The 15,529-nt window shown below is 39.8% G+C and overlaps 1 protein-coding gene across 2 annotated transcripts in view; it reads left to right on the top strand.

The window, feature by feature from the left end:
* SLIT3 (slit guidance ligand 3) overlaps nucleotides 1-15,529 on the top strand; it is a 413,252-nt gene that overhangs the window by 375,856 nt on the left and 21,867 nt on the right. For both annotated transcript variants that reach the window (XM_082212998.1, XM_082212997.1), the window contains exons 30-32: nucleotides 1,991-2,128; nucleotides 10,310-10,550; nucleotides 13,585-13,715. In XM_082212998.1, the coding sequence (XP_082069124.1) occupies nucleotides 1,991-2,128; nucleotides 10,310-10,550; nucleotides 13,585-13,715 (510 nt within the window). The remainder of the gene's footprint in view (nucleotides 1-1,990; nucleotides 2,129-10,309; nucleotides 10,551-13,584; nucleotides 13,716-15,529) is intronic.

Raw genomic sequence — 15,529 nt, 5'->3', positions numbered from 1 at the left:
TTTCTGTCTCTTTTATGCCCTTACTTCCTGTGGCCGCTAAATACAACCACATAGTAAGGTGACATGAAGTTATCCCACATATTTCCTCTTAATCTTAATACACCTTTCTTTCCAGCTTTCTGCACCAGTCTTTTTTGCAGTGCAGGAGGAAATCTAGAAGTAAAGAGGCTAGCATTAGAATTAAATAAGCTGTTGACATCCAGAGTTCAGAGGTATACGAAAGTACAATCTCCAAAATATGTAACATATGCTAAACTGGGGAAGTAATGGATGTTTCTCTTTTGTTCTGGTTTGAATGATATGCTTATTATTTTCCAGCTGTACAGCAACATCCAGCTGGGAGGTTTGAAATGTGGTTTATAGGCTGAAATACATTCAAGCCAGTCCAAAGCATAGTGTCTAAGATTTTGAGAGACTGCCTAGATTTCCAGAGAGATTTGCTCCCCCTGGCCTGAGACCTTGAATGCCAAGTTTCAGCCTAGAGCACATTTTTTATGGTTGAGTAATAAACCTCGGAAAATAGGGTATATAATGGAAATGCTGACACAACTTTAATACAAGCAACTTAACAACAGTAATAAATATATAATAGCTTATGTTTGTTGTTACTTTGGATCCTCCAATCTGCTTTCTAGAAATGAGTTGCCATCTGAAGGTGGTGGAATGGCATCAACTTGTTCTTTTATCTTCATATTAAGATCTGAGAAACAAATATTTATTGCTTCTTTTCATTATAATTACAGTTCAAATGCAGGCTTATTAAGTGATTGTCATTTCCATAAGATACAATGCTTCACTATACACTACCTTGAGGGAATTATGAAGTTTATCTAAATGTTTTCACGATTTGAGAGACCTGCTTTAAATGACCAAGAACTTGCTTTAAATGGTTATTACTATAAACAGTGATGTTAGTATGTATGGTTACTTATTAAAGAATACGGTTTAACTTCAGTTAGTTACAATGGCTTTAACAAAGAATCTTTACACTATTTTGTTACTGGCACGTTAAAATAGAAATTGGGGAATCTTTTTGGCTCCACAGGCCAGATCCTTATTAGGATCTACCTTAGAGAGCAAAATTTGACGGGCAGGTGGGAGTGCCCACCTGTCAGTCACCTGATGTCATAGTGATGCCTTGTGATTGGGTACTTTGAAGTCAGCTGACGGACAGTAGAGCCAAATCTAGCTTTCTGTAGGCATTGGGTGTGTCTGCAAGAAAACTTGCTTGCACACCTGATCTGGCAGGTTTCAGATTTACCTTCCATCCGCTGATGGGTGGTAGAGCCAAAGACTTGTTTTCCATTGCCAATGTACATCTCTACCTGCCCCATACCTAACATCACATATGATGTCAGGTGTCAAGCAAGTGGGTGTGGTTTGGTGAAATCAGCCATGCTGCTCAAGTTTGAACATCTAGCGGGCAATGTTTTGCCTGCAGGCAGAGATTCCCCATCATACTTTAAATTATATATATGCAATGCAATATAGGACTCCTGTCACTTTAATATGAATAGCACTGGCAGAAAGGATGCGGACCTTTCTGCCTCTTTCTCCTCTGCAGCCCCTGAAAAGCCTCCCCTGAGCTATGGAGGACCCTCCTGGGTATAGTGGGCTGTGATGCAATTCCCCGTCAACCTGCAGTGACACAGTCCACCCAGTTTCAGAAGGTTCCCTGACCTTCAGGAGCAGCTTTGGGGAGATTAAGGGCTGCCAGGTGTTGTTGTGACAGTCATCTTTCTGATATCCCCCTTCCATTGGCACTTCTCAGGATTCAAGTCAATATTTGTACTCACCTAGCCTCCTATTATGGGCTGCAAAAACAAATACTATACTAACACTCTTTATTTCTCATCAGATATATTGAGGTTTGCTGTGGCCTTTATGCTTTGGTTTCTATAGCACTTTCACCTTCACATCACAAACACTTTTGTTGATATAATTGAACACTGATTTATGCTTATGGATTCACTGATTGATCTTGTTACAGATGTGAATGCTTGCCTGGCTACAGTGGAAAACATTGTGAAATTGATGAAGATGACTGTGCGGGACACAAATGCCGCCATGGTGCATTGTGTGTAGATGCTGTCAATGGGTACACCTGCATTTGTCCTCAAGGATTCAGGTAAGCAAAGTGGCATGGGCTCCCTCCAGATAATACTCTGACATTGGAATGTACAGGCTCATGGAACTATTTTTAATGGTTCAGAAGCTAATTGCACAACATCTAGCAATCCACTTGTATGACAAAGCCATTTTCGGCATGCACACTGTTACTTCCAGTCATTGCCCCCTACATACCCAGTTGATCACTGTGTTCTGCAGGATAGAGCTTCCTGCAGATACCATCCTATCAGGAGATTTGTTCTGCCTGGTGTTGGAATGGGGTCTTTAGTGTGTCAGCACTTTCATTTGGAACGACCTTCCATTGCATATCAGCATAATAATAATTTATTCCCGTTTTCTGAGGCCTCGTAGGGCAGACACTTATTTTATACATAAATACCCTGGTTAGTTTATTAAACCATGAACTTATCTTTGATTTCGTCTTCACTCTGTTGTACTTTTCTTCAAAAGAGTATCAAAGCAACTTAGAGTAATAAAATTCATAGACTTGTTGTTAACTAAGGTTTACTCAGAGTAGACACATTGAAATTAATGGACCTAAGTTAGTCATGACATTAATTTCAAAGAATCTGCTCTAAATGACTTGGTTGATACACTCCATGTAAATGCAGCTTTATCAATAATTCATCCTGCATCTTTACTTCAGCAGGTTCTCTACCCTCCTATCCCAGCATCTTGCATGCCTGTCTGATTTAAACATTTGTTTGGTGCTTTGTTTTTTTGTAAAATGCCCCTCAATGTTAATTTTAAAAACTGTTCAAAGCAGTAGCAGGTTAAGGGCCTGCTAATCGTGCAGTGTACAGCCCAGTTTAGCCATTCATTTTGAATGTACAAAGAGTCATGTGCAGAAGGCTTCTCCCCAACATTTTTATCCCCATCAGAGACCACTGTGTATTAAGCAGAAAGTTGTGAAGGAAGCACGTTCTGTTGCTCCACCATGAAACTACATTCACAAGAAATGTAAGGCAACAACACGCCCAGAGGCTGATTGGGAATGTTCAAGTTACGCTTTATGTTACATAGAATTCCTACCATCATCACACTAAGTGTTCGGATTCTGATTGCCATAAAAGTGCTTTGCATTTGGTGTACAGGATTTCTGTAGCTCTGTCTTGACAATTTCCAAGTTTAGTTCTGTCAGCTGTCAATAGGCCACTCTTCTGAAAATTTCACTGTATGTCAAAGATAAGGACACTTCACCAAATGAGTTCAGTAATCATTGCCTGGAGGGTTAGATATTGCTTCCTTCCAGTCAAATATTTTCTGTATTTGAGAACACATTCACAGCAAGAGAGCAGTCACACCTGGAAAAAAAGAGCTATGAGAAAATAGAAATGCAGGAGCATTTGTGAACCTTTTCTCTGGTCATTGAACCTACAGCAATTTACTGTTTTCCCGATTTCATTGCTTCTTTCCTTTTGTTCTTACCATGTACTTCTGTTGCATTACTCTGCTTTTAGCATTCTGAAGAGCAGGTATTGATTCTTAAAGTGATGTAAGGCCATGCTTTCAAAAGCTCAGTGCTTATAAAAGATAAGATAAGGAAATGAATTTCTTTGTTCACCCTTCCTGTTCTATTCTCTCCTTAAATCTTTGACTTTATGCTGGTTGTACAGAAAAAGGCTAATGGATAGATTTGTCTAAGTTCCTAAATCGCCTATGTTCCTAAAAGTGTCCATTTGTTGGTGGCACATTATTTTAAAGTATGTTGCTCGAAACGTACCATGCTTAAAAGTAACATGCCACCCCCCCAAAAAAATGGTTTGGGGGACATTGTTTTTAGGAACCAATGTAGTGGGAGCACAGTGCCTGTGAAAGTCTAGAGACTTCAGCACGATAAATGTTTTGTATGTTTGTTTTCAGAATTTATATCCTGCCTTTCTGGTAAAGATTCAAAGCCACTTGCAATCAAAACCAGAATTTTCCAAAAATATAAATAAGTTAGTCAAATAGAAAAGAAGTGTGGCACTCTCTAAAAACATCAGGAACAAAAGCAGTAAAAGAACGTCATCATTTGACGTTCATATGGAATTTATAAAGAACATAGATGCATTATAATAAAACCATACTTTTAATAGCTTGAGTATTTTATGCTGTCCTAGGTGCTCATGCTTTTGCCTTATATAAGAAGATTTGCAGTTTTCCATTTTCCATTTTTATCCCTTTCTGTCACTCCTAGTTCACCTGTTGTGTTCCTCACCTTGCCAAACAAAAAAGACAATGAAATGAGCATTGCAAAGATGTATTTATGAGAGGGTAAACCAGGCAACTGCCCAGGGCAGCAAATTGGAGGCAGAGTCACCTCCCACAAAAGCTCAGCCCAGGCCCTGGAGCCAATGGCCACCATGGTGGACTCATGGGCCAGCAGTGGGAAGGGAGAAGCAAATTTATCACACCAGCCAAGGACAGCGCCCCTGTTGTGAAAGGGGAGGTGACACAACTTCACAACAGTTTCTCCTGAGAGAAAGTGAGATGGGAGGGTAGCACTCGTGTATAGTTTATTGTTGAAAGGGACGGCAGCAAATGTCTTCTGCAGACACTATAAATAAAACACTGTATGTATACTTCCTCTTCAATGCTCCTTTGGCATGACTGTCAGAAGGCATTTGGAAGCTTTCACTTCCGCTTTCATTTTATGAAATTATTTTGTTTCAACAAATCATAAGATTAATCACAGATTAGGGCACAGATGTAATGCTAAACTGTAGTTAACTGAAATCAGAAGTGAAATCTTTCCATCTCCTCATGGTCATACCGGAGGAGGAAAGAGGAGCAGTGGAGGAGAATGCCAGCCCAAAGGGCTTGTTCTCATAATGACAAACCAGTTTATTGTTCTTTGGAGCTGTATCTTACATTTAGAGCAATGGAGACTGAACTCTTCTGTAGTGAACTCTTTACACTTTAGGCATGGGAGTTTAAAATGAAGTTTAAAATTCTGGTAACAAAATACTTCTACTTATTATTCTTTACACGAACTTTGCCTTCTGTATTTTCCTGGCAGGCTGCTCTGCTGGGGATTTGGAATCCCTTTTTTATTATTTTAAAGACAGCAATGGCAAACACTGTGAGCACCACAAAGTTGAGTTCTCTGATGTGCGTGCATGTAAAATCAATTTCAATTCATTTACAAAAGAGAGCAGTGGTACATGCCTTGGGCATTAGCTGTGTAGTTATTTGAAAGTCTTAAGTGCCAATGAAAAAGAAGGATTGCTTTTGGTGGCCTATGGGAATGGAAATTAGGATGAATGTAATAAACTGCAGCCAATTTAGCTAAAACACTGAATGATCTTGTCATGTATGTACCAGGCTACTTCCAGCTAGGCATTTTGTGTGAAATCACCATTCATGATTCACGCACACTGATGTCCTCATCTATTTGAAACAGACAGTTTCCCCTTTTTTTTGAGAAGGATGCGTAAGTAGCAGTATTAAGAGATTCAATTTTGACATGGGCAGTGGCATATCAGGCAGGGGGATGTATCACAGCTCAACACACATTTGCTATAACCTTTGTGGTGAGCACCATTATATTGCCCTGTTAATTTTGTTTAAGCAAGTTTAAACAAACTAAACACTTTCCCATCTAAAGTGGGGGTTGGGGTTGGGGTCTTTTTAATGTTGTGAAATACTAGCTTAATGAAAGTGTAACTACAATGCAGTGGGAAGATGCCAGAGTCCTGCCCTTCCAACAGCAGCTTTGTTGCCACTTATCAGAATAGGGTATGGTAGAGTAGTGGTGAAGTTAGAGCTGTGAGGATACATTGTTGGAATACACTTGGCATATTTGCTGGTGCACCCACATAACCCACACAACCTCAGTTCAACACTTCCGGTCTATTTTTTTTAAAGCAAAATGTTGTTTAAATGGAGTGTTTTAGCAGTATACCCCTGTGACTCTAATTTTAAAAATGAATAAAGGGAGAACCCTTTCCAATTCTTTTACCATATTTCTCTCCATAAAACTTCCAATATTCCGTATACGTCCAATCCAATCGTTTTGACATTTCATGGGTAGCAGTGGGCAATCATACATAAACCCTTATTGATTATATTTTGATTCAATTACTTCTTCAAATAACAGTCTATGTGATTTGTAGCTTTGTAGCACCCACTGGTGTGGACATAACATGGCATGAGGAGCATACAGGCACTCACAGCCCAGAATGATGATGTTGTTGGCATCCACCTGTCTTGAGAGACAATGGATTGTGCCTCCAGCAGTGAAGTCAAACTGATAGGTTAGCAGCACTGAAGTGACCTCCCTGGGGCGCAAGCCTGGGCAAGTTTGACCTAGCTTCATGTGTTGGGGTGTGTTATTTATTTATTTTTGTTATTATCTTGTGTACTCTCTAGTTTTTTGCTTTAAACCACCCTGTGATCTTTGGATGAAGGGTGATATATAAACTTAATAAATCATCATCGTCGTCATGATACAGGAAGGTTTTGAGCAACCTTTTCTGCTCATTTTTTACACGCCACAAAAATTCATCCTGACCTCATTATACATGTTATTTGTAAACCTACATATGAAATATATCTATGAATTTATTAAGACTGTTCCCCCAGGAAACACTGTTGGATGTCAGTCGGCATGAGTATATTTTTGATTTTGCTAATTTCAACGTGGCCCACTCCCAAGTAAGTGTGTTTAGGACTGTGGCCTAAATTTTGATGAAGTAGCCCAAACAAAGTGCTGTTAAAAAAAAAAAAAAGCTAACAGACTGCAGTTTGCTGAAGACTTAGTGGCATCATAACAACGTGAAGATGCTGTGAAACTGCAGTCTCACCACCCTTGTAGACGGGCTTTGAGGCTGTTGCAGCTGTTGCCAATGTCACAATTCTTTTTCAGGGCACTTTTGTGAACCTGACATCTGGTTCCAACTTTAATGAAGTGCCTGTGGTTGCAGACTTAGGTTGTACAGTTTGGTATGATCCCTGCTTACTTAAAGGATTTCTGGAGAAACTCCTTGCTGCAAAATGTCACAGTGGGAGAACTTCTGAAATAGCTATGTAACAAAGAAATAAAACAACATGCATTATACAAAGCTCAGCAGTTGTAATGTATGTTTCCCCTCCATAGTGACATCTATCAGAAAAATAGGTGGACTGCTAAAGGGAAGGTTTAATAAGTCAGACTTTACTTACCAGGGGTTCATGAATTCTAAAGAGAGTTCATACAAAAGTTAAGGGAAAAAATAACACAGAGTCAATATCTGGGAGAAAGTGGCCATATTATTTATTTCAGAAGCGCTCACACTAATAAGCTATTTCATAGTTTTATAGAGTTGCAGTCAAGAAAGATTGGCAAAACCTGTGCTTGCGACTGATTCATATATACTAGAATGTGACTTAAGCAACAAGAAAGCAATATCTTTGCATGTAAGTTTTAAAAGCCCAGCTCCTCCTTCACATCACTTTAAGCCGAGGAGAGTCAACTGTCATTTTTCACAGTAAGAAATTGCTAGAAGAGAAGGTACATTAGACACAGTTCCATCTATCCTCCCTTCTCTGACTCAACTTTCAAAAAAACAAGAGACACGGGGCCAGACAAGTTGTGAGGTTAAATGCAGTTTTTGGATTTAATGTGCGGTCCTCTGTCCCCCTGAAATGCATAACATTACCTGGAAGATAGATCACCAGGGTTGCATCATGCACAGAGGGGAAATGCAACCCTTTCCTCTCCTGCTTTGGTGCTGAGGAAAATCCTTCCTCTGAAGATGCTATTTGTATTGTGAGGAAATCCTCCATTGAAGCCATTGAGGGATTCCAGCCCTTCAAGCTAATGCTCTTTGAAAAAGCCTGCACATTCAGTGCAAAACATAGTGCACAGTCTCTGTTGCTACCTTTGTCTGGATATTGTCTGCATATTTTAGGATGTATTGTTCCATTCAATGTCTTAAAAAAAAAAAGAATTCTTAATTATTCATTTATATTAAGCAAAGCTGCAGCCCTATGCATGCTATCTGAGAGTCAGCTCCATTAAATAGTGTGGTCTTAGTTCTGAGAAACATGCATAGATTTGCCGTGGGCTTTTTGTTTTTGTTTTTTGCTCTCCTTTGCTTAGTTCAGAGAAGTTGTGGTATTATCTTCACACACATTTTCAGTTCTTAAACTGTGTGGGTTTTATTAATATCGTACATTTGCTTGTAGCTTCTTGCTTTTACTCTAAATCCATCAAAGGGGCTTTTCTGCAACAATGACAGAATAAACCTCTTAATTGGAAAGTCTATAGAATGTCTTTGGAAAGAGGGCATGCACCATAGTCTGCTTTACATTTTCTGTGTGCTATGGTGTGACTTTCATGTTAATGATACGCTCATTATGTTATGCAAATAGTTTGGTTGGTTTTGGAAAGTTGTTATAAAGAAGAACTTTGGGACAACCAGCAGAAAAATAAAGAAATAAATCTTCCTCTCTGTCTCAGCTTAGCCACATTGCCTGGTCAGAGGCATACCTAAGGGTTGGTGAAACTGGCCCCCACCAGGAGTGCAGGCCCAGGGGGAGGTCCGGAAATCACCTATCAGGTGTTGGTTTCCTCCCGCAACACCTGGAACACCCCCTGGCTCAGCATTTCAGCTCCTGCTTTGCCTGTAGAAGGAATCTGCTAGGATCTCCAACAGGAAAAGCTGCTGCTGCTGCTGCTAATGATGATGGTGGTGATGATGATGGCAGAAGGGGGTCCTCAGAGTGGCTTCCCTGTTAAGAGCAGCACATGCAGCCTGTCCAGTCTTGAGGAGGCATGATCCTCCTGTCCAGGCAACCTCGCTTGCTTCTCAGTTTTTTTTCAGGAAGATGCTCATACAGTTCATTGCCAGGGGTCAATGATACAGCTCCTTGCCACCTCTGTGCCTGCCTAATGTGCCAGTCTGGCAGCATTTGAGAACTATGGGTGAGCACAGCTGTCTTCATGGACATGCAGTATCAGCATTCTGATCAGAGTCAGACAATGAAGTAGTCTGTTGTTGGAAGGTCACAGTAGCTCTTCGCACGTCTTCCCCCTGGTGATTTTTCAGTGAAGTGTCTTGTCATTGGCCCTATCCCACAAGGGAAAGCAAATTGCATTGGGTGGGGGGATTCAAAAAAAATGAGAATACTTGGAGGCACTACAGGGAAAGACAAAACAATGCAAATATTGCTCAAAAGTAATCTAGAACCACTTCTTCACATTCTGACCCAGTCTTACGTTGTGGCTGACATCTGAAAACTATTTCTCACATAACAGTTTTCTTAGATGTGCCTCACTTTCATTTAGGACCAACCATGAACATCACTACTTGTCTGTTTCACTGCTAGTGATAGGAAGCAGCCCCACATAGCTACCTTGTAAGCAGCATGACTGTGGCTCAATAAAACTAGACACTAGCTGTAAGTGTGACCTAAGAGAGAATACATTTTTCTTATTAGTAAAACCACTCCTGAAAAGAGGAGCAGATGTCACTGAAAAGACTTGAATTCTAGTCGGTTTCTATTTTAGCCAAAATATGAACAGAATGGACACACACAGGAATAACAAATTAAAAACAAGTTGAAACTTCATTAGAAACGGAAGGCTGGTAATTGCAAAGAACATGATTACAAATATTTATTTTCAAACCTCTTATAAGAGACTACGGTGTGCCTTGCTTTCAAAACCACCTTGCTGCAATTTTACAAGTGCCTGATATATTGTTTCATTAAAAAAAAACTTAATGAAGTGAATGGTATAGTTTTGAAAGGTTGGTGGTGTTTTCCTTTCCAAATGTCACATGAATATCTAGCTGCATATTTAGCAGTCAAATAATTCAGTCACACATTTTGATTTAAATATGAATTTAAATGAGTGTTTTCTAGCCTGATTTCCACCCCACCCCCATCGGCCATGTACCACTGGTGATTTTCCACTCAGGGTGTAGGATTGAAGTACCGGTAATTGATATGTAATGTTTCCTGCTCATATGGTTTGATAAAGTGCTGTCGTGAACATATATACTCATATGTATATAGTCCATTATGTACTCACAGGATTACCTAAAAAACCAACACAAGAGCTGGAAATGTTTCTTTGGTTTTGGCCCAGTATTTGTCACTTTTGTACACTCTAGAGCAGCAGGAGTTGACAACGGCACATTTAGATTTGAACTTCATATCTTTAAACTTCTGGTGGGTTTAGAATAACATTCTTACTTTCTTATTTTTTAAGTGGGCTTTTCTGTGAAAATCCTCCGCCGATGGTTCTGCTCCAGACAAGCCCTTGTGACTACTATGAATGCCAAAACGGAGCGCAGTGCATTGTCGTGCACCAGGAACCCGTCTGTCGTTGCCTGGCTGGTTTTGCTGGCCAGAAGTGTGAGAAACTAATTACCGTCAATTTTGTTGGAAAGGATTCCTACGTTGAACTTTCACAAGCCAAAATCCGCCCTCAAGCAAACATCTCCCTTCAAGTAAGTCAACCCAGTTCTGTTCCCATATAATGTGGCAAAGAACTTATACAAAGGGCAGCACACACATTACATTTACTACCAGCGAAAACAGTCTTACTGTGATAAGCAATACCCACTTAAACCATCATTGGAAGGAACACCTGATGACTTTAAAAGCTGATTAAATTAATCTGCATGCTTTCACACGCTCCTGATGCAGTTTAAGCATCTTGTACTGGGAGAGAGCCATAATTTCTTTCCTCACTCAATACGATGGAACAAAAAAATGAAGAAACAATTTTGTTTATTTTTTTGACGTTGCTCAACCTCTCTTCATTCTCTCTGGTTTTGCTTGCATAAAAAAGCAAAATGCGCCATGATCTAGGAGCTGAGGCACATTCAGTCATACAGGCCACATCTTGGGCTTCATGTTGAAAACAGGTTTATGACAAAAGTAGATTTTGAATGATAATATAAAAGCCAGACTTGTTTACTACATGGATCTCTCACAGATGGTGTTCTCAAAGCTTATTTTGCAGTTAAAATATTGCTTCACCATCTGGTAGCTAATGCCACACAAGTAAAAAATTAGCTTTAATGAAGCATCTCTTAAAACAGGATTAAGGGGTGCTTCCAAATAAAAAGAACTGAAATAAATAAAAAGTTACCAGTCTGAGCAAATACTTTGATTTTTTTTTTTTAAAGTGAATATTTCAGTTTCAAATATTGCCATTTGTCTTCCAATTTAAAAATCACTCTGGCACATTTACTGCAGTCTGCACTCTGGCACATTTACTTGTTTCTGAGAACCTCAAAGGCCTTTTTTAAAGCATGTAGCTACATAAGAAGGTTGGGAGAAGACGTATAGATAAAACTTCGGGAGCAGTGGCTAAATGCTTGAAAACTTGTGTGGAACTAAACTAATCACAATACAGGGAAAGCTGAAATAATGCAGGGGGGAAGCTGCAGAAGCTAGTCATGCCTACTGCCACTGCTACCTGCAGTGAAAATGTTTTCAGTAGAAACGCTACCCTGTTATCTGTATGCATGGACAACATATTAGAAGACTCATAGAGCATCTCCACATGAGAGGAGACCTTGCAGAGTCCCTGCTAAATATGACATTTGGAATTCCTCCCCAACTCACACAAGCATTCAACAAGCATTCGTCAGTATGTGCATACAACCACTTTACACAACTGCTGAATGCATGGATGGTGGTTTAATCTTAATTCTGAAATGGTCCATTGTATATCAGCTGTTACTACTGAAGGATGCAGCCAGGAGACTTGGCGTGGTGTAGCCTACCACTTGACTTGCCTGTCCTGACAGGGCACTGCACCATTTTCTGAAGTCATTGTAAGTGGTTTACTTATTTTAAAGCCTTCAGTTCATGGCTGCTGTTTTCATAAGCAGTCAGCAGTTGAATAATATTTTTAGAAGTTTGTTGTGTTACGTTCTGTCATTTTATTTCTCAAGCACTTTGAGCTATGCGAGATTTTGGGTAACAAGTTATCAAAAAAGTAAAAAAAAATGAGAGAAGATGCATGCCATTATGAGTGCTTCTTAAGCAGAAAGAATTAACTATAAATTATATAAACAAGTAAACTCAGGATTTCCTAACTGGGGGGACGGGTATTGCTTTTGTTTACTGTATTATGTCTTTGTGATCCTTGGAGGGGCGGTATAGAAATTTAATAAATTTAGTACTTGGCTTCAGTGTACATTTAAAGTTTCATATTTTCACAAGCTTCCCTCTTCAAAACTGACCTGAGGGATGTTTGACATGAGTAATTCTTAGTGTACATTTTACCTGGTTGTGTTTCTGGTGGTAACAGAAACTGTATGTATCCCGTTTATTAACTTTCAGTGAACATTTGTCCTAGCAAAACTCCTTTTATAGAATAAGCACAGTAACTGTGATCTGATTCCTAATGCCCACTGCACACAGAAATGCTTACTGAAATATCTAGAGATGCCACACTTAAAATGGTACATGCGAAGGAAAGAGCAACTTTCAATCATTTTGAGTTTAGGTTTCGGTTGTAAAACTTGGGTTGTAAAATGGTTTTTTACTTCAAAGGCTCTACAGCACAGGGGGGCAAAAGTTCACAGTAAAGTTAAAAGCACAAATGGATGTTTTGTTCGGGAAGTTGCTCATAGGAAGTTTAAAAGGGGATGTTTTGATCAGGATATTTTGCATACAAGGGCCTAAGGTTCAGCCTAGGAAGCAGACAATTAAGGGGAAATAAAAACTTTACCAGAAAGCTACTCTCCTGATTGGTAAAAGTTTGGAAAGGCAATGGAAATAGGGTAGTTAGAAAGCTGTGGAATCAGACATTTGAAGAGTTGCAGTTGACAAAGCTGGAAGAGATGGAGGGAACTGAAACACTGGGAAGTATAAGAGAATAGTTGGGCACTGCAACAGGAGGAATGTGGAAGAGACCACAAAAAGACCCGGAAGTTGAACAAAGGGATGCCAAAATTGCTGAATACTGACTTGGTTAGGGGAAAAGTCTAGAATAGGTATAGAATGCATTTATCTCTATTTATGGATAACTTTCTTGCCTTACTAAAGGTTCCTAAAACCTTAAGTAAAAGCATATAGTAATTTGTGGAAGGGGGGGCGGAATTAGTCTGAGGACCTGTTATTTATGCCATGCCTAATTGCTTTATCACTCTCTGCAGAGGAGGGAGTAGGTTAGGCCCGATAATATCTGAAAGGCTAACAGGCTGTTCACTGAAAGCAGCCAGAGAAAAATCAAGATATGCACTGGGTGGCAGTAGCGAGAAGATAAAGGATTGTTGTGTTGGCTGGTCTGCTTGCCACCTTTCCTTTTAATGGTGCAGGCTACAACCAGTGCCATCACACTGTAAAAAAAGTAACCATTTTCTTTACCAAAGAGCACAGTGCAATAGCTTTGAGATAAATGTTTTGGTATTTACTAACTATACATGAGGTAATAGTTGTTGTGACAATACATAAATATTATGTATATGCCTTTGCTTTTTATATATATATTGCCATTAATCACTTTTACTTTGACATTTAAAGGTAGCAACAGATAAAGACAATGGCATCTTATTATACAAAGGAGACAACGATCCCCTGGCTTTAGAGTTGTATCAAGGTCACGTGAGACTTATCTATGACACGCTGAGTGCCCCACCCACAACTATATACAGGTAAGTACACTGGCTACAGAATTAGAAAGTGAAGATTTCCTTTTAAAAGTAAAATTGCATTCTCTCTCTCTGCTTACAATTTCACATTTTCCTTATCAGGCTATAAGAAAAGATGCTGTTGGGAATTTTTTTTAAAAAAACAACCCCCAAATAAAACCAGTATATTTACAGACCCACATTTCATTACTGTATGGACTTCCTGCTATAAGTTTATATCTGTTCAAACAATCTATTCTAATCCTCATTCTGACACCACACATATAGAATAGGTCACAATCTGCTTGCCTTCAGTTGAATCACAATTGGGCCAGAAGGCATTTTGAAACTGGAAGAAATTATGAAGTTTCAACCATGAACCACCTAGACCAGTCCCTTCATGTGAGTTAAAGCCAATTACCCAGAGGTAACTGTTAATGAATAAAGCACCCAGCATCGTCACAGTTCAGCTGTTGCTACTGTCACAGAGAACACACACAGTGCAAAAAGAATCTTACAGACAAAACAGCAATAGATGCCTTGCACAAGGAAAGCAAACCATGTATGGATTGAAAGCAGGGGAAATTTAGCCAGTCTGACCTGGGAAGGGCAAAGGGGGGAAATACTTTTCTGGCTGCACATATATGGTCATCAGATACCAAGAGCACATCCTTACTTTGCACAACCATTGTCTTTGTCACAAGTGCAAAAATATTTCACACAATAAGCATGGAAAGTGTGGATGATACGCATGTGTAATGTGCATGGTAGAATTAAACCCAGTTAGGGCTCCTGGGTGTGTATGAGTGTTTAATGATTCATGTCTATTGTTCACACATTGTTTGTTCCCAGCACATAACCTCCTTTCTCTAATTCTGAGAGTTTCTAGTGCCCCAGAGGATCCAAATATGGTATCTTTCTGTTTTAAAGAAACCCTATCACCCTGCACAGTAAACATAAAAAAGACCAATTTGATGTACAGAGGAACAGGAAACTGCTTACAGAGGCTTCAGTTCTTTGTGTGAATTTTTTAACACTCCGGAAACAAGACAGGATGGGTAATTAGCTCAGTTTGGTGCCGTCTGCTCTTTTTAGGGGACTGTGTTGTATGCAACAGAGTGGAAGCAAGCTCAGTAGGCTCCCTTCTTTGCTGGCGGTGTATCGACTAATTAGGCAGTGCATTGGCCTCAGCTAGCTCTGTACTGGAACAGAAAGGCTAATCATTAGGTCTGAGCTAGCCTGTCTACCCATCGGAAGGGGTTTTGTTGGTTACTTTCACCAGTGATTATAGTCTGGTGGGATAGCCATGAAAACAGACTCTTTATTCTGTAGCTAATCCTAATTAATTCCATGTTATAGCAAAGGCAGAGTTGTTACAGCAGTTTTATGCCACTAATTAGAACATAGGGGAAGGCTCATTAGTTGCAGACAACACATGAGGTGGCAGATCAGAGCGGGCGCCTGCTCCCTATTGTTGATAGCAGAATGCTGTAGTGACAAGGGGCTGCTTCTGATATCTCAGCATTTCATGGATCCTCTCCTTCCTGGCAAAGTTACCCGTGGCGTGAAGCATCAGTGTCCTCATTATTCCCGTGCCCTTCATATTGATCAAGGAGGAGGTCTCCATTCAGAATGACACCTCATTACCATAAGATTAATGGCCTGCTCGCTGGCTGTGTTTTGCACTGTGTGATCTGTTGAGATGGTGAAAGCTGCTGCTTAATGTGATGCCCTTTCTGAAATGTCACTCTAATCTTTTATTAGTTTAAGGAGTATAGCGGAATGGGGATTAGCATCAAGCTCGATAGGAAAAGATTGGGCTGAGGGAGAAAAAGCTA

The sequence above is a fragment of the Podarcis vaucheri genome (genome assembly GCF_965113315.1).
Source record: "Podarcis vaucheri genome assembly, chromosome: 2".
Lineage (NCBI taxonomy): Eukaryota > Metazoa > Chordata > Lepidosauria > Squamata > Lacertidae > Podarcis > Podarcis vaucheri.
This window is presented reverse-complemented; position numbering and strand designations above follow the sequence as displayed.